General features: G+C 44.6%; 1 protein-coding gene across 2 annotated transcripts in view; it reads left to right on the plus strand.

Annotated features, from left to right (window-relative positions):
* Window positions 1-1367: 1367 nt before the first annotated feature.
* Window positions 1368-23092, plus strand: part of INO80 (INO80 complex subunit) — a 115320-nt gene continuing 93595 nt past the window's right edge. Inside the window, exons 1-5 of one of the 2 annotated variants that reach the window (XM_019551611.1) lie at window positions 1369-2115; window positions 2257-2366; window positions 18898-19083; window positions 20700-20866; window positions 21008-21075. In XM_019551611.1, the coding sequence (XP_019407156.1) occupies window positions 18941-19083; window positions 20700-20866; window positions 21008-21075 (378 nt within the window). In that variant the 5' untranslated portion in view covers window positions 1369-2115; window positions 2257-2366; window positions 18898-18940. Of the gene's footprint in view, window positions 2367-18897; window positions 19084-20699; window positions 20867-21007; window positions 21076-23092 lie in introns of both variants that reach the window. The other variant, XM_019551613.1, reaches the window with a different exon arrangement.

Raw genomic sequence — 23092 nt, forward strand, 5'->3', positions numbered from 1 at the left:
GGCGAGGCTGCTGCGCGCGGGTTGGCGGTTGATCGGGCCGCGGCGGCCGCCCCATCCGGGCCTCGCGCACCCGCCAAGAGCGGGCGGGTTGCAGGGCGGAGGCCCAGCCGGCAGCGCGGGGGCCACGGGCCGGGCCGGGCCGGGCCGGGTGGGGGAAGGGCCCGGCCGCTGCGCTCTTCACAGAGCACGGCGCGAGGCTGGCGAGGCCGAGGAGCGCGGGCAGGGCAGGGCAGGGCGTGGCGCGGAACAGGTTCCTTCGGCCTGGCTGTCTTGAACGGGCTGTCCCGTCTCGGGCCGGGTGCAGGGCAACAGCCTGGGCCCCGCAGGCCTTGGACGTGCCCTGAGCCCACTCTGCCTGGCTGGCGGTGTCCTGCTCCTTGCGCCACTGGTGCACGGATGTAAACCGGGTCACACTGGGCCTCCGCGGTCAGAAAGTATTTCAGTAACTGCTCGGGATTTCTCCTGAAAGCCTTTGTCTCCTTTGGGTGCCCAGAACTGCTCTGTGTTGTTTCGTATTAACACATTGCGTTGCAGAAAGCCCTTTTCAGTTTTAACAGGTTTTTCCCTGGAGCAAAGCTGTGTTTGTGCAGTTCAGGCGTTGCCTTACTGTGCCCCTGCCCGTATTAAATGCTTCTTCCTACACGGTGCAGTTAGGAAGTCTTGATTCACTGTTATATTCTTAGTACAGGAGCAGTGAAACTGAAAACACCTGCTGCTTTATAATAGATCATGGGGAAAAACCCATAGAAGTGGGCTGCAACATGAATTTTTTTAACTCACTTTTAGCCCATCTGTTCTGGGTCTCATTTATGCCTGCAAGGAACAATTGTAATACTTGTTTTGTTGCACTTGTCCCTGGGGGGATAGGGTTTGACCCATCTGGCTACATTGTGTAGCAGGCCTACAAGCTCAACAGGCTGAAGTTTTCACTGAGAAATGTCCTCTGGAGATGACAAGGAAAAACATTTTTCCTTTAACTTTCCTTGGACACTTTTCCAGCCTCAGGCTGAACAACCTCCCTGTAATTTATACCACAGTTATGCGGGGTGAAAGGGCACGGGTGGTGGCTGTAGCAATGTGTCAGGGTGACAGTAGATGCCCTGATCATCCTTGGAGCTGGGCAGTGCACGTGGCAGCCCTGTAGGCAGATGCTTCAAATGTAGAGGAAGTGCCTGCCTGCTTTGCGTGGTGTTGCCACAACTGCAGTCCCCTACCTTCTGGAGTCACCTTTGCTCCTAATTGTATAAACAATCTGTTTGATTTCAACTCACTTTCCTAGTTTTTTGTTTACATTTTTAAACAAGTGTTTAAAAGTGTGAACAATTGTATTTTTTACAGATGTAATAACATTGTATTTTTATTATTTTTAAAGCCTGGGAGCTATGTTTTCTGGAAGGAGCACCTGATTTTTGTTTGAGGTAGCTACATGCTCATGTTGTTAGCACTCTCCTGCACACTTATATGTATCTAATCACACTGTCAAATGCGTGCATGACAACTGACTCGTGAGGCCTCCCATTCCTGCTGTATTCTCCGAGCTCAGTTATAATAAAGTGTTTCTAGTTTTTTGGCATTGATACTAAAATCTAATTCTGTGCCTATATGAGAGAGACAGTTTGAAATGGCTAGCAACATTTAATTGATTTCAGTTTCACTTTTTATTCCTTGGGAAAGAGAAAGTTACTAGAAAAATTATGTAACAGAAGAAAATGCCTTATAAAAGCTAATGATAAAGTTTTAGCTGGCTTTTAATCGGAGAAGGCAAAGGAATGACTTATTGTTTGTAATCTCAAATTGTGTGGAGATGCAAACTTTTCTTATGTGCATACAGAATCAGTCAAAAAATCATTTTTACATATGCACGCAAAGTGAATGGAGGCTAAATACTGTAGGTACATAATGCTAATTTTTATTTCCTTACTTGTATTTCTTTGTAGAAATTATATTCTTGTGTACTGCAGATATATACAGGAAAAACAAATAAATGGGGACTGTGCTTGGCTTACTAGTATAGCCTGTACTGTACAGAGCCTGCCAGAAGGAGCTGTATGTATATACACAATCTGAGTCAGATAAAGTGTTTTTACTATAGCTAATGCCAGTTTTCCAACCAAAGTAAGCTATAGTGGCTAAAGCACTTTTATGTTAGTACTAGTGAATTTCAAGCATGATGGATGAATTTCATATAATAAAAACAAACAGATTTTACTACTTATATTTATTAAATAAATTAAATATTTATAAAACTTAAAATAGGCTGAACATTTGAAGATACCAATCCCTTCCTGCACTTGCACTTGTCCAGTGGGCTAAGGCAGACCCACTCGTGCTGTCACCTGGCCACCGTCTGTGCACCTCTTTGCTGGGCAAGGGCAGGCGGGCTCTGTGCTTTTCAACAGCTGCCCACGCCTCGGGGCTTCCTCCGTGCTGGCCCCGGGCACCTCGTTCCCTGTTAGGGCTTTGGGACGGGGCTGCTACTGCTCGCGCACTGCTTCGTGCTTCTGCCTGGCTCCCAGTTTTTTTGAGATGGCCCCTCCCTCTGCTGTCCCTGCTACCCCAGGAACCTCTTTCCATGCATGGGGGTTGGGATGGGGCCACCACTGCTTGCCCACTGCCTCGTGCCTCTGCCCGGCTCCTGCTTTTCCTTAGCCGGCTCTTCTGCCCTCTCCACTGCACTGGGGTCCCAGCACCCTCCTGGGAGGAGCTCGGTAGAAACAGCCCTGGCCCCTGACTTTTTTTTTCCCAGTTATGGAAGTTGGGATCATCCTGACATGGTCACTAAACAAATGCTAAGTTTTAGCAAAGAAATTTCTCTGAAGACACAAATGTTCTATCTCTTACAGTTTCAAGCTATTCACATTTAAAGAGCGTTAAGGACAGACAGATGGCCTAATCCCTTATATAGATAACTGTATCTATCCAATACCTTTTGCCAGTATACAAATGTAATTTAAAAAAAAATCACATCCCTAACTGGTGTTATTATATTGACTTATGTTTTTGGTTGAGATATGGCTTGGTCCTCTATATGTCTGCAAGACTTACCTTGAGAATATTGCTACATTGCAGGGGGGTTTTTTGTCCCATGGGTAAATTTTTCCAGAAAAAAGAAATGTGCATCGGCAGAGCAAAATGCAGTGTTTCCAGGATTCATTGGCTATGAAGACACTCCTGATCACTCTGGGTTTAAATGCAAAGTGCAAAAGGATGGAGGAAGGAAAAGAAAACAATCATAAAAGTCTAAAGGAGCTTTAGTAGTCAGATACATGGGGTTCTTGCTGTTGCTCGAGTCTGGGGATCAATTTTTAGGTCTAGTCTACACGTAAAACTTGGTCATTTAGCTATTTCAGTTTGGGGTGTAACCAGTGTAGTTAAAAGCCACGCACCTTCCTGCTATAGGCAAGGCTTGGCGCTTGGTCTACACTTTGAAGTTTTATCTGAGTTGGTTAAAAATACAAGGAAAAAAAATACATCCCTAACTTATGAAGCTGTGCAGCAAAAGCTCTGTTATAGATATACTTATCCTGGCAAAACATCCCATTGGCATAATTTGGGGAGCTGCTTTAAGCTATACTGCCAGAAGAACTCTCTCCCTAGCATAGGCTGCACTGTCATGAGCTCTGGCAAGTCCTTTTAAGTTGAAGAAAGCCCTTAGTTTTGCCTGACTTCCTCTCTCCCTTTCCCCAGGCCAGTATGCCAATGCTAGCAGGTTGATGAGGATAGCCTATTCCATTATTTTATAGCTGGGTGACATTATTAGACAGACCCAAGTTAAATAAGGTCGACCAGCTGATATAGTTAACTTGAAAATTCATGCTAATATGACACATGACTTGTTCATTGTAAATTTAGATCTAAAATGTTAAAGATCTTAAAATATACTCTCAAATAGTACTGTATCTCGGGATTCTACAAAACTGTTATAGGTGAAAACAAATTAAAATGAAGGCCCTACTTCTGTAAAGATTTAATCATGTGCTTAACTAATTATACTCATTTACTTCAGTAGGGCTGCTTCTGCTTAAAACTAAATATGTGCTATGTGTTTGAAACATAAAGGTGTAACGTTGTATTTTTATTAAATTGTCCTGTTACTAGCATAACATCTTTTTCATTTCAAAACAGTTTCATTCTTGAGTGTACTTATGTAGACTTTTGGTGCATTAGCAGAAATAATTGTGCATTTGTTTTATGTATACAAATCTGCAGTAAGGCTTTAAACTTGTATTAAAGTGTATAAGCATATGATATTTTAAAAGCATGTAAGTGATTTTAGAAGAACAGGTCCTGTTGATTTCAGACTGCAGATGTTCAGTGAGCATTTTAAATTCTTGATTTATAGAAGTTCATTATATTAAAGATGGTGTTGCAAATATGCCATTTGTTATTTCAGCAGTTCTCAACCAGGGTGCAGCAAGATCCTTCTAAGGGTGTGATGGGGTGCCAGGTAATATTAGTACTATTAGATGTGCAAATGCCTATACATGATTCACAAGATAAACCTAGTCATCTCAGATAGGAATCCATAATATCCAAAAACTTCTGACCAGTTGCCATCTTTCTGGTTTCTTTGCAAGAGAAGAATTGCTCTATTATTTTTCTGTAGTAAAAGATGAGTGAAAACTAGGAGTGGGCACTTTCAAGGGGTTCCTTGAGTTTAATGAGAGGTGCCGTGACTCTGAAAAGGTTGAAAACCATTGGGTTATTTGCTTATCAGTTGTGTTTGCATTTATGATCACACAGTGACAATGTTTACAGAGCCCTGGATTTGCCTTTGGATAAAATTTTGAGCTAAGTGAAATCTGCGCAGAAAAAAATCTGTATATAAAATCTGGATTTCCATTAGGAATTAAGAAATTAATAAACTCCCAACAATCTGAAAATATCGATCTGGCAACCCTTAATAAAATATTTTAATTACAAAAAGGATAGACTATATGGTATGTCTTTTTTTTTTTTTTTAAATCTCTGCTGTTCAAAAGCAACCTATCCATCTGACTAAGGTGTAAAATGGATTGGCTGCTTTGGATTTTATAGCAGTTAAGCTGTAGGATAAATGTGCATTGCACTAGGGAGGCTGGGTTACCATGATGTTTGGCGTCAGTGTTAGGTGTAAAGGGAAAAAAGGCAATCCTTTGGGCTTCAGCTGGGAGGAGAGATCCCACTGGGTTTAAAAAAAAAGAAAGTGAGACAAGGCTATTGAAGGATCCAGTGTTACAATTAGACATGCAACAATTTTCTTTGTTCCTGCAGTAAAACATATTTTTAAATTGTGAATGCATGTATGTAGAGCTTTGGGTTTAAATTGCTGTTTATTGCAAAAGCACATTGCATTCAAGTTCAGCAATAGCTAGTAAATATTTGTTTAACCTGGAAAATTCTACATTTTAAAGCTGAACACTCTCTCCACTTCCAGAAAGGCAGTATGTTTGATGTTGGTGGCTGTAGGATTATGGAAATAAATGCCAAAACCCAGAAGCCCTTACTGTGAAACATGACTAGCTGCTTTCTGAATGTGTCCTTAGAGAGTTCTTTTCTAAGATTTGTTTACTAACTAGCAACATATTAAAATAGACTGATTTAAAAGCAAAACTCTCTCCCCCCTGCCCCAGCTCATTCCATTCAGTTGAGAAAGGGAGGGAAGGGTACTACAGTTTAAATCTTCCACTGTGGTGTCTTGAAGGTTAATCAAGGTTACTTCTATTAAGTTAAGGCTAGCTAGGACTCCAAACCCTTTGGCACAACTTCACTTCTGCCTCTCTTAAGGCTGTGGATAGATGTAACACTAAACTTTTAAAAGTTCATGGGATTTACTGCTTGGGAGAGCACACAGTAGTTGAACTGAAGTACAAGGGTGTTCAGAAACTTAAGGGCAAAATGGCTGCCTGCACTGTATGTCTGCAACAAATGGGAAACTACACAGCAGCTGGGAGCACTGGTGGCAGCATGGTCCAATGCACCCATCATTTCGCACTGGACACGTGTGATGCTAGCAAGCACTTCAGCAGCATGCCAGCACAGCTGTTAATATGCACCAAAGAGCAGCATTCTGTCCTTCATTTTTCATGGGCTGAAGGTGTGCCACCTAGTGAAATTCGTTATAGGTTTGGGGCACAGCACAGTGATGCCTTCATGGCTTAGCAGAAGATCTTTGAATCGTGGAGAGAATCAAAAAGCCACATGTGTGAAGTGATTGAACCCCAGGCAACTTGCCCCAACACAGCCATGATGGAGAACAGCGTTGCTAAGGTTGACGCTGCTGTATGTACAAACAGGTGAATGAGTATTCGCGATCTAGTGGTGGAGGTAGGCACAAGCACTGACAGTATCCATGTTGTATGGCTTAATCACCTGAATTACTGGAACTTGTGTGCCTGTTGGCTGCCAAACTAACGGATGTGCATATGTGACAATGTGTGGTAGTGCACGTCCAGCTTCTGCAATGTATAGGGTGATTGTGAGGGGTGCCTCTTGCATATTAACATTGGGTACAAGGCCTGGGTCCACTGTTACAGTCCTGAGAGGAAAAGGCAGAGCATGCAGTAAAAACGCATATTGTTGCCACCCTGTGTGTACACACATCCTCTGACAGTGTGACTCATCTGGTTTTGGTATTGCATAGAAGCACAGGGTCATGATCAACAACTACCTACTGCTGCCTTGTCCAAAACCATCTGAAGCCAGCTAGTCAGACTAAATGTCATGGAAAGCTTGAGCAAGGTGTTCTCCAAGACAGTGTGAGGCTGCACAGTGCACAGGCAACTGTCAAGACTTTGCACAGACTTTGAAATCTTACCACATCTGCCCTACAGTACTAATTTTGTGCATGGTGAATATGCATATCACCTGTTTTGGATCACTGAATCTTTGTGGGCACAGATTCACAATTAATGCAGAGGTGCAACTCACAGTACAGAAGTTGCTGTGACAGCAACCTAAAAATTTGACTTACAGGAATACCCGTGTTGCAAAGCAGGGCAGCTGTGTAGAGAAGTGATGTAGTCTAGTGCACACAATATGGTTGTATTATGAAATTGCCATTTAGTTTCTGAAACACCTTCATAACTGTTTGGTCCATTTGCTCCTGTGATGACAAAGTGGAGCTTAACTATTGTAAAATTAAACCCAAATGAAATAGTTTAAAGTTATGGAAGTGTACTCTACATGGAGTGGATGGAGTAGTTTCACAGATTCATAGACTGTAAGGCACAGTGTTCATCAGCCAGTTGACTGGTGGATCTCGGAACCTTTTGAAGTTGATCCTGGGCTGCAGGGGCTGAGCATGTGTGCACGCCACCCTCCCTCCCCCCAAGTCCAGGTGCTTAGTTGGTAGGGGAGGGAAGGGGCGGAGGCCCTGGGGGCACATGCATCTGGGCTCAGGGCACAAAGCCCAGCCTGCAGCTAGGGCAGGGGACGTAGCTGCAAGCAGCTTGTCCAGAGGGTGCAGGGGTGGGGGGAAGCATAGGCCCCTGTATGTGCATGTGGGGAAGTGCTGGGCTGTTCATGGCCGGGCTGCGTTCAGGCTGGGCAGCTGCAGCGGCGGTGCTGGGAGTTGGGCTGCAGGGGAGCCCGTAGCTCCCACACCCCAACCCCTGCTCCCAGCACCACCACTGAGCGCAGCCATGCAAGTCTCTGATCATATGGGTGGCCCTTCTCTGGACTCAAGCTTTACCACATGCTTGTTAAAGTGTGGCACCTAAAATGACGCAGTACTCCAGCTGCAATGTCATCAATGCTGAGTACAGCGGAAGAATTACTTCCTTGGTTTTGTTGGCGATGCATCGATTGATGCATGCCAGCATATTGTTTGCCCTGCTGGCTACAGTGTCACACTGCCAACTCATATTCATACTGTGGTCTATTATAACCCCCTAGTCCCTTTCATTTGTGGTGCTGGTCAGTTTGGCACCACCAAGCCTGTAGGTGTGTAGGGGGTCGTTCATCTCCAGGAGGAGCACTTTACTTTTCTCAGTGTTAAACTTCATCTGGTTCCGATTTGCCCAACTTGCTAGTCTGTCTAGATTAGCCTGTATCTGTAGCCTATCTTTAAGCTTGACCATGCTTCTCCATAACTTGGTGTCATCTGCGAACTTTGCCAGTGAGCTCTTTACCTCCACATCCAAATCATTGATAAGGATGGTGAAAAGTACTGGACCAAGCAGTGACCCATGCGGGACACCGCTGGCCACTTCTCGCCAGGGTGACAGGGATCTGTTCATTAGGACTCTGGGTCCTACCTCACAGCCAGTGTCATACCCACCTAACTGTCTCGCAGTTAAGCCCACAATCCTCCAATTTTATCACAAGAGCATCATGGGATACCAGATCAAAGGGTTTTTGGAAGTCAAGGCATACAGCGTCAACCTCTTATCCAGGTGGCAAGTTACTTGATCATAAAAGGAGATTAGGTTAGTAAGACAAGACCTTCCCATGACAAAGCCATGCTGGCTGTCCTTCAGAATCCTACCTCTTGCAAGCCTATCACACACACACTTCTTAATTAATTTTTCCAAGATTTTCCCTGAAATTAGAGGTCAGGCAAATTGGCCTGTGGTTACCCAGGTCCTCCCTCTTCCATTTCTTGAAGATGGGCACAACATTGGCCCCCTTCCAGTCCTTAGGGACCTCTCTGGAATGCCACCAGTTTTGGAAGAGTTTCGCCAGGGGCTCTGTGACGATGTTGGCCAGCTCTTTCAGCACTCTTGGATGTAGGTCATTCAGTCCTGACTTCTATGTGTCTAATTTCTTTAATTGATCACGCACCAGTTCTATGACAATAGTAGGAAGGCAATTGTTCCTGCCCTGCTCATTCTGTACCCTATCTGGCATGAATTTCCCTTTGGCCCAGTGAAATACCGAAGCAAAGTAGTCATTCAGGAGTTCAGTTTTCTCTTGAGTGCCAGTAACCAGATGTCCTCAGTTGTCGAGCAATGGCCCCACACTCCTGTTTGTTTTCCTCCTGTTCCCCACGTACCTAAAGAAGGACTTGTTGTCCTTGATTCCTGTTGCTAATTTAAGTTCAGTCATTGCCTTTGCTTTTCTAATCTGCTCCCTACAATTGCAGGTCGTTGTTTGTATAGTCCTCCTTGGGGCCTGTCCCAAGCTTCCATTGTTTGTATGCCTCTTTCTTTCTTAGGAGGACTATGATTTCCCTGCTTAGTTAAGAGGGCTTCCCAGCCCTTCTGGTACCTTTCTTTTGCATGGGAATGGACTTCCTATGTGCTTCAAAGATCACGTCCTTAAGAAATGTCCACTTTTTGTGCACTCCTTTCGCCTTCGGTCCCTGGTCCCATAGCACCATTCCTACTAGTGACTTGAGCCTGTTGAAATTTGCATTTCTGAAGTCCAAAACTTCAACCCTGCTGTCTGATTTGTCTGCCTTGCAACGAACAGTTGTAACATGATGGTTTCATGGTCGCTATCACCCAGGGTACCCTCTGTATTTAAGTCGGTCACTTGGCCGGGACCAAGTCTAGGAGCACTTTACCTCTAGTTGGCCTGTGCACCTCCTAAGCCCTCCCCCCAGCTTGCAGTTTGACCCAGAGGGTTTCACGCCATTCTTCTTTGGAGCTGATGTTGGCCTTCGAGGAAGTGTACTGCTCCTTCACATAGAGACCTACACCTCTACATTTCTTCCTTGCCTGGTCCCCTCTATGGCTGTGCTTCACTCGTGTGAGGAGTTGCACCTGGTCTCTAATCCCTACTAGATTGTAATGCCCACTCAAGAGCAGGAGGGCTAGCTCCTGCTGCTTGTTCCCCATGCTCCTGGCATTAGTGTATAGGCAACTGAGTCCTATTGAGACCCTCTGCGGACTGTCATGCTAAAGGAGAACTGTTCCCTCAGCCTCATGCAAGAGTTGCTATTCTAGTGTCCCAATCTGCAGAGCTTTCTGGTGTGTTGGCCCCCAGGTAAGCTCCAGCCAGTGTTTCCCTGTTTTGCTTGAGATGCATCGATCAGCTGTAAAATGTTGTAATTTTTTAAGCACTTTACCTCTGTCTGAAACCTTAGGTTATGTGATGTTAAATCAGTGTCTGGTAACCTTTACAAGCCATAGGATGGTCCAGTGCAAAAAAGTGGCTTCAGCAAATCATCAGCCACAGGGGGCTTTGTAGGCGCATCAGGGCCAGGTAGTTGAGAGCTGCATCCCAACCACTGCTGCTTCTCTCGCCCTAGTTCCCAGTTGTGGCATGGGCACAGATCCCAGTTGGTGGGCAGTGAACCAGGGGTTAGCAGCTGGGTGCTGCCCCTGTTCTTCCTCCCCTCCATCTCTCCGCTAGCCTTCTGACTGCAGCATGAGCACAACTGGAAGCTACCCAGCCCCAGCACCAGGGTTATCCCTGGGGACGGTGAATCGGGGGAACTGCCCCAGTCCCTGCACTGTGGGGGGCCCCCGGAGTCGGGCGGAGCATCCGCCAGCTTCATGTCCAACTGCTCGGCACTGACACCCCCCTGCCACCCCCTCCCCGCTCCCCTGAATCTGCCGCCAGCTTCCTTGCATCCTGGGGCAGGGCCCCGCACCCTGCTTAGGTTGCTTCTGCCTAGCACAGCTCTCTTAACCAGCTGGAAGCTGCATCTGCATCGTAGCCAGGGTACCAGAGGTAGTGAGAAGTGGCAGCAACAAGGGACCAACATACAAGAAAGCTCCCACCTGCATGGCCATAACCCATGCACAGCCAAAGGTTTTTGGCTCTGTCAGCCAAATCTAGTGGTTTCACGGGCAGATCGAGCCTATGGGTCATATGTTGCTAACCCCTGTGCTAAATCTTTTACCTGAGCTTTTGGGTTAAGTTCTTTATTATTCTTAAGTGCCATCTTTGGCACCCCTACTTCTTGTTCAGCCAGAAGAAGAACTATTTAGAAAAGCTGGACATGTAAATGTCCATGGGGCCAGACAGGATGCACCTGAGGGTGCTGAAGGTGTTGGCTGATGTGATTGTAGGATCACTGCAGTCATCTCAGGTGAAAACCCATGGCGATTGGGAGAGATTCCAAACAATTGGAAAAGGGCAAATATAGTACCCATAGTTAAGGGAAAAAGAGGATCCAGGGAATTACAGACTGGTCAGCCTCACCTCAGTCCTTGGAAAAATCATGGAACAGATCCTTAAGGAATCCACTTCTAAGCGCTTGGAGGAGAACATGACCCCAGCTGACTTCCTGCCCTTTGGGCAGGGGGCTGGACTCGATGATCTCCCGAGGTCCCTTCCAGCTCTAATGTCTATGAAAATATGAAACATGATTAGGAACAATCAGCATGGATTCACCAAGGGCAAGTCATGCCAGACCAACCTGATTGCCTCTATGATGAGATGACTGGCTGTGTGGATGTGGAGAGACCAGTGGATGTGGTATACCTTGATTTTTATCAAGGCTTTTGATATGGTCTCCCATGACTTTCTCACAGGCAAAATAAGGAAGGTATCAGCTGGCTGAATGGACTGTAGTTGGATAGAAAACTGGCTGGATCATTGGGCTCAGAGGGCTTGAAGTCTGGTTGGCAGCTGGTATCAGGTGGAGTGCCCCAGGGGTCCATCCTGGGGCTTATTTTGTTCAGTATCTTCATCAACAATGTGAAAGATGGCATAGAGCGCACCATCAGCAAGTTTGCAGCTGATACCAAATAGAGAGAGTAGTAGATATGCTGGAGGGTAAGGTTCAGATTCAGAGAGACCTAGACAAATTGGAGGATTGGGCCAAAAGAAATCTTCTGAGGTTCAATAAGGGACCAGTGCAAAGTCCTTCACTTAGGACTAGGGGTGCATCAATAGAGATTTTCTTGGCTGATAGCAATAGCTGATCTAATAGCTGGGCAGTGTGGAGAGTAGTGCCATATAGGTATGTCTGTGCAGGGGAAAGGCTGTGGGGTAGGGAAGGGAAGCGGGGGGGGCAGATTAAGGCCCCCACAGTGAGGGAGGGGTGTGGTGGAGGCTAGGGGTGCTGCCCAGCCAGGGTAGTAAATGGGACCCTAGGGCCAGGGCAGAGAGCAGGACAGAGCTGTGGGCAGCTCATCCAGGGGATCAGTGCCCTGGTGCTTAAAAATGATGATGGGGGTGCTTGAACTAAAGCTCATCAAATGAGCCTTAGTTCAAGCACCTCCACCACAATTTTTAAGTGTGGGGACACGTTTAGGAGAGGAGCCAAATGGTGCAAGGGCAGAGGCGAGCTGTTCACCGTGGGCTCAGGTACATGGATGAAAGGCAGCAGGGTGGACAGCCCTGAGCCCACAGTGGGCAGCCTGTCTCCACCTGCATGCAAATCCAGGGAGGTACATGCCTCCTGCAGGGGTGTGTGCAGCGGCAGGGAACCACCTCCTTCCTTCCTCCCCACCATGACCCTGGATAAGTCGTCATCCCCTGAGTCCCATTTACCGCCCTGGCTGGATAGCATCCCCAACCCCTGCTCCTGCCGCACTTCCTTCCTCATCATGGGGGCCTCTATCTGCCCCCCACACTCCCCTTCACAGATTTACCCACAAGACACTGCTCTCCACATTGCCGGACTGCGCTCCTGGCTGTGTGCACGCTGCAGCTGCATGCACGTATGTGGCATCTGGAGGCCTCGGCCAGAAGGCATATTCTATTTATCAGTACATTACTGGCTACACTGGCCAAAAAATGCCAATAGCCCATAATGTTAATTTTCCTTTTATTGGTGCCAATCCAATATGGCACCTGTATATTGGTGCACCTCTACTTGGGACAGAACAATCCCATGAATTGGGAGCTGACTGGCTAGGCTGCAGAAAAGGACCTGGGGGCTACAGTGGACAATAAGCTTGTTGCCAAGAAGGCTAGTGGCATACTGGGCTGCATTAGTAAAAGTGTTGCCAGCAGATTGAGGGAAGTGATTCTTCCTCTCTGATCAACACTGGTGAGGCCACATTTGGATTACTGTGTCTAGTTTTGGGCCCCCACGACAGAAAGGATGTAAACAAATTGGACGGAGTCCAGCAGAGGGCAGTGCAAATGGTGAGGGGGCTGGGGGAACATGACTTCTAAGGAAAGGCTGAGGGAACTGGGCTTGTTTAGTCTAGGGAAGAGAAGACTGAGAGGGGATTTAATGGCAGCTTTCAACTACCTGAAGTGGGGAGGTTCAAAAGAGGATGGAGCTAGACTGTTCTCAGTGGTGGCAGATGACACAGCAAGAAGCAATGGTCTCAAGTTACAGCAAGGGAAAGTTTAGTTTGGATATTAGGAACATGTTTCTTACTAGGTGGGTAGTAAAACATGGGAACAGGTTACCCAGAGAGTATCATAGTACTTTGGGTCGGAAGGGACCTAAACAGGTCATCAAATCCAACCCCCTGCCCCAGGGGGGAGCCCTGAGAGGTTGTGGAGTTTCCATCTTTGGAGGTTTTTAAGACCTAGGTAGAAAAAACCTTGGCTGGAATGATCTAGTTGGAGCTGGTCCTGTTTTGAGCAGGAGGTTGGACTGACCTCCTGAGGTCCCTTCCAACCCTAATTTTCTAAGATTCTAAGAAATGGTGTATAATGTAACTTTCCATTTGTTTTAACACAGATTTTGTAAGGGGAATATAAACTATACTTGCCATCTAATAAAATGTATGTTCTCTTTTTAACATAAATGCAAAAGTGGATATTGCCTTAAATTAGAAAATGAAATGTCCCAGAGTACAAAAAAGAAAGAAAGGTAATTGGATAGCATAAGTATCTCATAAGAATTGGATATGCATCCCATAATACTCATCAATGGGAAAATGTAACATAGGCTTTCTCTTTTTGGTTATTTTTAGTTATTGTATTGTAGGTCTGAGAGGATATTACAGATAGCTTTCAGGAATAGTGCTTTGGGATACATATGGCAAATAGTGTGATTTCCCACTTCGATACATTTCTATTTTCTGTTGGATTTATTATTTAATTGCTTCCATTATACAAATAACACATTATTTCTGGGAAGAGCCATTAGTTTAATTCATGTATTACACCAGTGGTTCTCAACCTTTTTTGTACCTGGACCCATTTGTCTTAACCCAGTGCCCCTCTCCCAACCCGCAGGGGGTATATGGGGCATTGAGGGAGGCAACCAGCCCCTTGAGGCTGGAAAGCCTGCTTGCAAGGGAAAAGCTACAGTTTCCCATGTTTTTCTTCTTTAAAGGAGAATCCATTTTTAATGTTCATTGATTCATTTTTAAAGTTTATCACAACCTTTTGATATATTCTTGCAACCTACTGTCGCAACCCACAGGTTGAGAAGCGCCATGGTGTGGGCAGTGTTGTACCCCAGGGGTCAGCACTTGGCCAAGTGCTTTCAATATCTTCATCACTGACCAGGATGAGGGGGTGAAAAACCCATTGGCCAAGTTCATGGATGACACCAAGATATGGCTGAGAGGAGACCTCATTGCGGCTTACCACTATATCAGAGGCATATATCAGGGGCTCAGTGAACAATTGTTCACCAGGGTGCCCAGGGGGAAAACTAGAAACAACAGCCACAAAATCCTGGAAGATAGTTTCAGGCTGAACATTAGGAAAAACTTCTTTACAACTAGTCTACAGTCACTAGAGGTTTCCCCCCTTTCTATCCAAGACCAGCCTATGTCCAGGTTATTCAACTCAAGCCTCACACCAATTTTTCTAATGACCTTTCTAGCCAAATCTCAGAATGCATATTCCATCCTTATCTCCCTGATTTGTTGGGACCTTCCTTTGACACAGATGATCATGGGTTTTCTTGAAGGCTTCTGTGCATTTGTCATCTCTTGGTTTTCCTCCTTCCTCTCTTATTGTTCCCTTAACATGTCCTTTAGAGGATCTTCCTCATGAGTACTCCAAGTCTCTTTGGAAGTTTTCTGGACTCTGTGGTACTCTCTTCTTGTCCCTCTGTACCTTATCTCTGGATAACCTCACCTACAAGCAAAAATTCGACCATTTCCTGGATATGGATTACTTAAATCTTTGTCTCTGTTTCAGACCTGTCTCCTTCTGTTCTGACTGAACTGTTTGCTTATTTTCCTGACATCACCCTGTGGATTTTATGATCAAACTGAGCGTGGTAAAAATGGTGCTGTTAGTTGCTGCTTCTTTTCTCAGTCACTTTGAACAGTACAGTTGTCCTGCCATTATCATTGTCAACTCTCCAGATCTAATAGAGCTGTGCTGATAAGTAGTAGGGATTATTTCTGCATAACATATCTAAGATAGGGCCTTTCCTTTCTACCTGTGTTATTAAAACTCCTGCCCAGGGTGTCTTCATCTCATGTCTTAGTTATTGTAACATCCTTTTCTGTAGTCCTGACAAATGCAATCTTGTCATCCTTATATCCAGTGATTTTTTTTTTCTGTCTCATTTCTCTGATTGTTATCTGTTTGCTGTCCTTTTCTTTTCTAGCAAGCTTCACTAATAAGCTGCTTCACTTTCAAAGCTCTGGTGGCCTGTCCGGACTCCAGCTCTCACTTCTCACTATCAGGAAGTCAGCTCTAGTCTGTGAGCAGTCCATGATGGCAGCACTTTTTCCTGTTTCCTTTCATGCTAGCAAGGAGCTCCTTGTAAGCATCCACAACTACACTTCATTGTTCTCAGTCGAATCTCTCCTCTGCTGCAGTGCCTACAAAATATGACAGTTCATTGTTACAGTTGTCTGTCAGGTTGACCAGCATTATTACATTGTGCTCCCCTAGTTGTTTGTAAGCTTAGCTTGTAAATTCTGTGGGGCAGGACATTTCTTTGTTTACATGGCACCTATTACAGTGAGATCCTTGTCCATGATTATAGCTTCCAGGTGCTATGATAATATAGTAATAAATACTAATAATTCACATCATTGCTGATAATCTGCAAATGACCTTAAGACTGTAGAAATTGTAAATAATGAAGACAAGTCCCTAATACAGAGCAATCAGGGCTGTTAGGTAAGATGGGTATGAACAAACAACTTCCATCTCTGTGTCATCAGATGTAGAGCCTTACAACTAGAAGCAAAATACATAGACTTCAGATGGGGGTGGGAGGTACTGTTTCTGAAAAAAGCTTTAGGATCCCAGCAGATAATCGGCTAAATGTAATCTTCCTGGGCAATGCTAAGTTTAAAGGAGCTGTTGTAATCCTCAGCTGTATAAAAAGGGAAATGTTGAGTAGGAGTTGAGGTTGTATTTCCCCTGCAGCTGACATTGCAGTAAAACCACTACTGGAATGTGGTGTCTAATTTTGGTGTCGTCATTTTAACAAGGGTGTTAGAGAGGTTCAGAGAAGTACTAAAAAAATGACATGCTCAAGGAACTCAATCTGTTTGGCTCATCAGATAGAAAGTTAAGGGGTGAGGTATTTGATTTATACATACCTACACCAATGGTCACCAACTGGTGGATCTCGATTGGCTGGATCCTTGTCCCCCCGGGCCTCTACTTGTCCTACCACTTGGCTAAGCCAGGCCCATTCGCGCCTGCTCCTGCCCGTGCCTGGCTCCCTTCCTCACTGCTGGGGCTTTGATCTGCCCTGGCCCCCCATAGCCCTTTCCCTTCCCCCCACACTGCTCCACAGGCTTATCTGCTGGGGGGTGCCCCCAAATACTTTTTTCTCCCTCTGCCTCAATCTCCCCCCCACCTTCCCTTACCCACAGACTGGCCTGTGGGTGGGGGCAGCACACAGTAGATCAAGATTAATTCAAAAAGTGATCTACTCAAAAAGGTTGGAGACCACTGGCCTACACAAACAGAAATTTGAAGTTACGCTAGTTTAGACAAGAAAAAGTTTAACTGAAGATAAATTAATCATTCAAACATTTTATTGGGTTGTGATGGATCTCCATGACTACAACAAGATTGGATGTTTTCCTAAAATGCATGTTGGCTCAAGTGTAACAGGAGTTAATGAAGGGGAATCCTGTGGTTTGTGTTGCCCAGGGAGTTAGACCATTCCAATCACCTACTCTCTTTTGCTTTAAAAGCTTTTGAAAATATGGAGAATCCACTTCAGATCATGCACATGAATACATGTGACAAAGAGCGCAACACTAAATGCTAGTTCTGCTTGTGTAACCTTCAATATATATATATATTTGTTTCATTTCCAAGATTTCTCAAAATTATTCTTTGGGCTTGTGTTGTGTGCTTTATGTAACACAAGATCTCGGGGGAGACTATCCCCTCCATAGTTGTATCAAAATATTGCTACATTCAATGACTAAATTGAGCAGACATAAGTTCAAGCTTAAACAAATTCACTTACAACTGAATGTTGCCATATTTAAGTCATAAGTAGCTCTTTCAGATTAAATAAGATGCTGTGCATATTTGAAATAATGATGCTATACAAATAAGTTCTCTCACTACTATCATAACTATTATACCTACATTTATTTTTAAGTGCGGGGTTGCTTTTAGGAGTGGAGCTAAATAAGGCGAGGGCAGAGGCGGGCTGCCTGCTGTGAGCTTGGGGCTTTCCACCCTGCTGCCTTTGCCCTGGGAGCCATGCATTGGCCACACTGTGTCCCCTGCCTGGCGGTGGGAGGCACAGCTCACTGCCGCCAGACAGGCAGGGGACATGGAGCCAGCGAGTGACTCCTGGGGCAAAGGCAGGAGGATGGAAAGCCCCAAGCCTACAGTGGGCAGCCCACTTCTGCCCCATGCACAAATCTGCCCCCCTGCCCTGCACCCCCTGGACGAGCTGTCTGCAGCTTCTTCCCAATCTCGGCCCTGGGGCCCATTCACTGCCCTGGCTAGGCAGTGCCTTCAGCTCCAGCCCCTACCTCTGCCCCTGCCCCTGTCCCACTCCTTCCCTCACCGTGGGGCCTTCAGTCTGCCCCCCCCAACACCCCTTCCCTTCCAAAGATTTATCTGCAGGGCGCTGCTCTCCATGCTGCCCAGCTGTGCTCCTGGCTGTGTGCATGCTGTGACTGCTTGTGTACATGCAGCGTCTGAGGGCACTAGCCAGAAGACAGAATTTATTTATCAGTATGTTATTGGCTACAGCAGCCAAAAACAGCCGAAAGCTTATATCAGAATTTTCCTTTTATCAGTGCCGATTTGATATGGCACTGATAGATCAGTGCACAGCCTGGTTCAGTCCTTCCGGCGCTGCCCCCAGCCCACAGCAGCAGCCTGCTTTTTCCCTGCACACAGATCTGGGAGGCATAAACACCTCATGACCTCCTGGGTTGTGCACAGCGGCAGGAGCAGCACCCTATTTTCCCTCCCGTGCTGCCGGGACAAGCTGCTTGCAGCTCTGCCCCTGCCTTGGTTGTGCAAGGCCTGCCCCAGCCCCCCTCCCTGCCTCCCTTACTGTGGGGACCTCAATCTGCCCACCCCCCACTCTTCCCATGCCCCTTCCCTCCCCTCCGCCCCTTCCCCCACAACAGACTTACCAGCCAGATGCGGCTTTCCACGCTGTTGATCTGCACTCCTGGCCACCTGCATGCTGTGCGCATGCACCGAGCATTTATTGGCAACATTATTGGCCACATCAGCCAAACAAAGCTGATTGCCAGTAATGTCAATTTTCCTTATATTGGTGCCAATATGATATGGGACTGATATATTGGTGCACCTCTAGTTTTCTTTAATATTTACTAATCTATAGAGGAGCCTCTGGGAACCCTGTAAGATTGGGCCCCTAATATAGTCCATAGTCTTGTGACCTATTTATACAACTTTTCTAAAAAGGCTACTTTAATATATTGTCTCAAATGGTATGTAATTAGAAGTTATAATCTGTATTCTATGATGCTATCTTTGAGCTTTAACATATCTTACATTAAAACTATATATGGGCTTATTATTTTTAAAAAGCATCTTAAAATAAAAAAAAAGATTAAATTAAAAAAATTGTTGATTTTTATCCAGCCTGCATAGTAGGTTCCGTCAGTTCATTTAGTTTTTTCTCTTTAACCCTACCTAGGGAGGTGATGATAATGAGTGCACTCTGTTTTCATGCAGCTGTGTGTTTGGAGGCATCTGTGCATGAGGAGAGGTTTGTTCTATGGCCTCAGAGCTGGGTGCCACGGAGGATGGCAGCTGCACAGAGCTGGCAAAGCCCCTCTATCTGCAATATCTGGAAAAAGCTCTACGACTGGATCAGTTTCTCCGACAGACATCTGCCATCTTCAACAGAAGCATATCCAGGTATCAAAATCTTTCCTATTTTAGATATAGGACACCTGGAAAATAAAGATTATATAATATTGTTTCTGAGTAACCCTGCAGTAAAGGGTTAATTATCCAGTATGACCTCTGCATTTTAAAGTTTTATATTGCAGTCTTTTCATCTTATATTGATTGGTAACTTGACACATTATAGAAACATAGAAAAATAGGAGGGAACTCAGGGAGTCATCTAGTCCAACCCCCAGCTCAAGGAAGGAGCATACTCATCTAAACCAGCCCAGATAAGTATTTGTCCAACTTGCTCTTAAACTGCGTGCACAAGAGATTCCACAACTTTTCTAGGTACCCTTTCCAGTGCATTGTTAGTCCAGATGCAAATTATCAAAGTCTTTCAAAACCTTTTCTATAGTTCAGTGGTTGATGATTCTTTTTGCCAGTTTTGTGAAAAATAGGCTGAATTTATTAAATGTTAAGTTGATTTTACGCAAAGTTAGATTTTAACTATCTGTAGCATCTCTGTACCGTGGCCAGATAAAGAAACATGTGGTAGGAAACAAATATAAGTATTAAGATACAAATCCCCAAGTATGAAGTTCCTTCCAGAGACGATGGATTTTCAATAATAGGGGTCACAGCACTGAAGCTAGGGTGAGTGGGTAGCTGAGAGCAGCCATGACATATATGCATTAAGACCTGGAGAAGAAAAGTGCTCCAGACTTGGCAAAGGGTGAGGCCAATCCCTGCTACCCTTCCTCCTGTTTCCCAACACAGCATAGCTGCTGGGAGATGAGATCAGAAAAACTGTGCTCAGGCTTAGACTTCTCAAGAAAAAATTCAGTGAGTGATAAGCTAAATGAACACTTCACAAACTGATTCAGCTGGTGACTCAGAGTGATAGTGGAGTGAACTTTCACTTTTACCTTTGAGAGGGTGGCAAACTTGGGACTATTACTGTATTTTAACTCTACCTAACCAAATTTGCCACTTGGTCCCATGATATATTTGAAGGTATGTTGTGTATAATGTGATTATTGTCTTGTTTTATTGCTTCACTGTGTTTGTGTCTGAGAAACAATAGTGTTTATTGAGGCCCATAAATTTGCAGCAGAGCGCTGGATGTGTTTCCCTATATAGCACAGCAAGTATATTGCAGAGGCGTTTGCAGTGCTTGCCTTAAGTGCAATTTCTATAAAGAGTATCATATGTAAGTTATGAGAATTGATCTTCAGAGTTTTTAATTGCATAGTGGCCATCCGTCAAGCCTGATTTTTCTACAACATTCCTTTCCAAAATTATTCAAACTAAATTGCATTACACCCTTCTTCCTATTTTCTTAAGATACCTCCATCTTTCAATGTGTGTTGCATTTCTGTTTTTATTGGATCATTTGTTAAGCTCTTTTAATAAGTTGATAATGCTGTCAAAATACAAAACAATTGCCAAATTCATGGAAAAAAACTTAGCAGTGGCTAAATAATTATTGCATACATATAGAAACCTTTGCAGTCCCTAATTCCCAATCCCCTGTATAAGTGTTAGCCTGTAAGAAAATTGCGTATTGCAGTTGCAAATTGTCCCTGATTCTAAGCGTCTTTCTTTCTTGCTGTGATCATGTTTTATTACTCTTATTGCAGTGATGAAAGTGAGGATGGACTGGATGACAATCCTTTACTGCCTCAGTCTGGGGGTCCCCTGATGCAAGTTAAGGAGGAACCCCCAAACTCGTTGCTTGGGGAATCTTCTGAAGCAGGGAATTCGGGGATGTTAAATGCACATTCCCTCAATGGGATATTGCAGCCGGGTAAGTTGTTCATCAGACAGAATTCCTGTTTGCTTGAGGTCCAGTGCAGTACAGTAGTATCCTTGCTTGGGTCTGTGGATTGCATTTTTATTATAAACTAATGACTGCTTTCTAAAACAAATGTTCTTTCTTCTTTCTCAGAGCCAAAGTCAGAAAAAGGGAGTCTGTATAACTTTTCCAAACTGAAGAAAAGTAGAAAGTGGCTGAAGGTAAGATTATTGAAAGGGAAGGGGAGCTGTGAGCAAAAACTGCTGTAGCATACCCACTAGTAGGTCCCACACAGAGTTGTGAAGTCAAAGGAATTCTATGATTTTTAGTCCCTGTTACACTTATCGAATTCTGAATACTTTGTAAAGAAACTTGAAGTTGTTAGTAACTGTTGATTCAAGTATGTTTCACCCAAATACTAGATTGTATCTACTAAATTGAAGTTGCATGTGGTGCACTTACATTTTGCCCTCTGTATCTCTTAAGAGTCTACTTGATTTGACCTCATCTTTGTAAAATTTAAAATTTAATGAAAAGCTGTTGAAAGTGTAGTGGCCTTAGCATTCCTGAGCATTGGGGCTTCCTGTCACTGCACCAGTGATACAGAGAAGACCTCAAGTATGCAGGTTCAACCTCATGGGGAAGCCCTTCTTAACCCAAGGAAATCTTTACTTAGCATTGAGACGTGTAGCAATTCTGTACCACCTTTCTCGGGTGTTAGAACAGGGCATCTAGCTATGAAAATAGTGTATAGCCAGGACTCAGTTATGCTTCAACAGCCCCTGGTGCAGGAATAGCTTTGGGGGCCATTAGCAGCTGTTTGAAGGCTTGTGTAATTTACATCAGGGACCCAACTGGCACAGTATCGGCTCCATGGTAGGAGGAATATAAAAATAGTTCAAAGCCATTTTTGTAACACCTGCTTTTTAGGTGTACTGTGTGCTTGTTGGACCAGCCAAACTAGAATTATTTTTTTCCAGGAGAGAACTTATGAAGATGTGATATAAACTTAATTGGTATATTCACCCCTCTTCGTGGGCTGGATCAGGATGTGGCAGTGGGGTGAATGTCAGCAATGGTGGCTGTAAGGTTTAACAGAGCCATCTCCTCCCCTCCTTACCAACACATGTCACCCAACAGGCCTCCCTTTCTAAGATTTTGGTGGTGGGCCCTCTTCCTGCTCACTGTGCCCCCAAATTCCCAGACCGTCAGAAGGTCCCACAGGCTAGGCAACCCAGCTCTGCAGGTAATGCATTTGACATCCCTGGTATAGAATATGTATTTGGAAAGTGTACGTATGTGTGCAGTAATGTGTGAACATTTTGTATTTCTCTGAAAAGAGAAAGATACTTTGAATTCTTATTTGCTCTTGTAGTATCTTGGTCTCCTGTTTTCTGTCAGTCTTCTGCTTTGTATTAAACTGACTACTTATTAAAAAGTTTTGAATACCCTGTTATTGAGAGCCAAGAAGAGCTTTAATTTGCACCCAAAAAGTCCCTCCAAAGCTCTAACAAAGCTATTGTTACACTGCACACAGTTCTTGTTCTGGGCAGAGGAAGAAAGAGAGACTGCACATGACACATACTAGTCACATTGCACTACTGAAAGGTGTTCAGATATTGTCATATGTGCAGTAGAAGAACCTATGTAAAACAGAACTGTGGTCATCTTGGCCCTGGGATTTAGTTTCTGTTCTTTTCTAAAATAATGATTAAACTGATGAGGCTCAAGGACCAAAAATGTTTTAGTTTAGTAATGAGTGCATTCAAAAATGTGAGGCAGGTTTGATACAGCATCCAAACTACAGTAACTTGTAGTCATAACAAAGAAATGGACATTTGGAGACCATCTCAACATTGTGCCTATGGAAAGAAGAACACAGAATGATGGCTTTAAGTCATTTTTACAACTTTATTCTGGAGCCAGCTCCACTGAAAATGAAGTTGTTTTAGGAGCCACCTTTATCTAGGCTTCAGGCCATGAGTTCATCAAATTTGATGTCTTGCATCTGATACAGATATAAGTAAAGGCAACAGTGTTGAAACTGCTATGGATGTTATATTCCATTTCATAGAAGAGAAATACTGTCCTGCATGGAAATCTATTTTCAGTGGGTTCAGATAGGAGGTATTACCTAAGAACAAAGTATTGTTGTTGAGCCAATCCTGCAGCTATTCTGCCTGAGTAAAGAAGTCAGCAAGTAGGGTCCATAAGTAGTTAAATTAGAGATCATTACAC

The sequence above is a fragment of the Crocodylus porosus genome, unplaced genomic scaffold (assembly GCF_001723895.1).
Source record: "Crocodylus porosus isolate Cpor-Errol unplaced genomic scaffold, CroPor_comp1, whole genome shotgun sequence".
Classification (NCBI taxonomy): Eukaryota; Metazoa; Chordata; order Crocodylia; family Crocodylidae; genus Crocodylus; species Crocodylus porosus.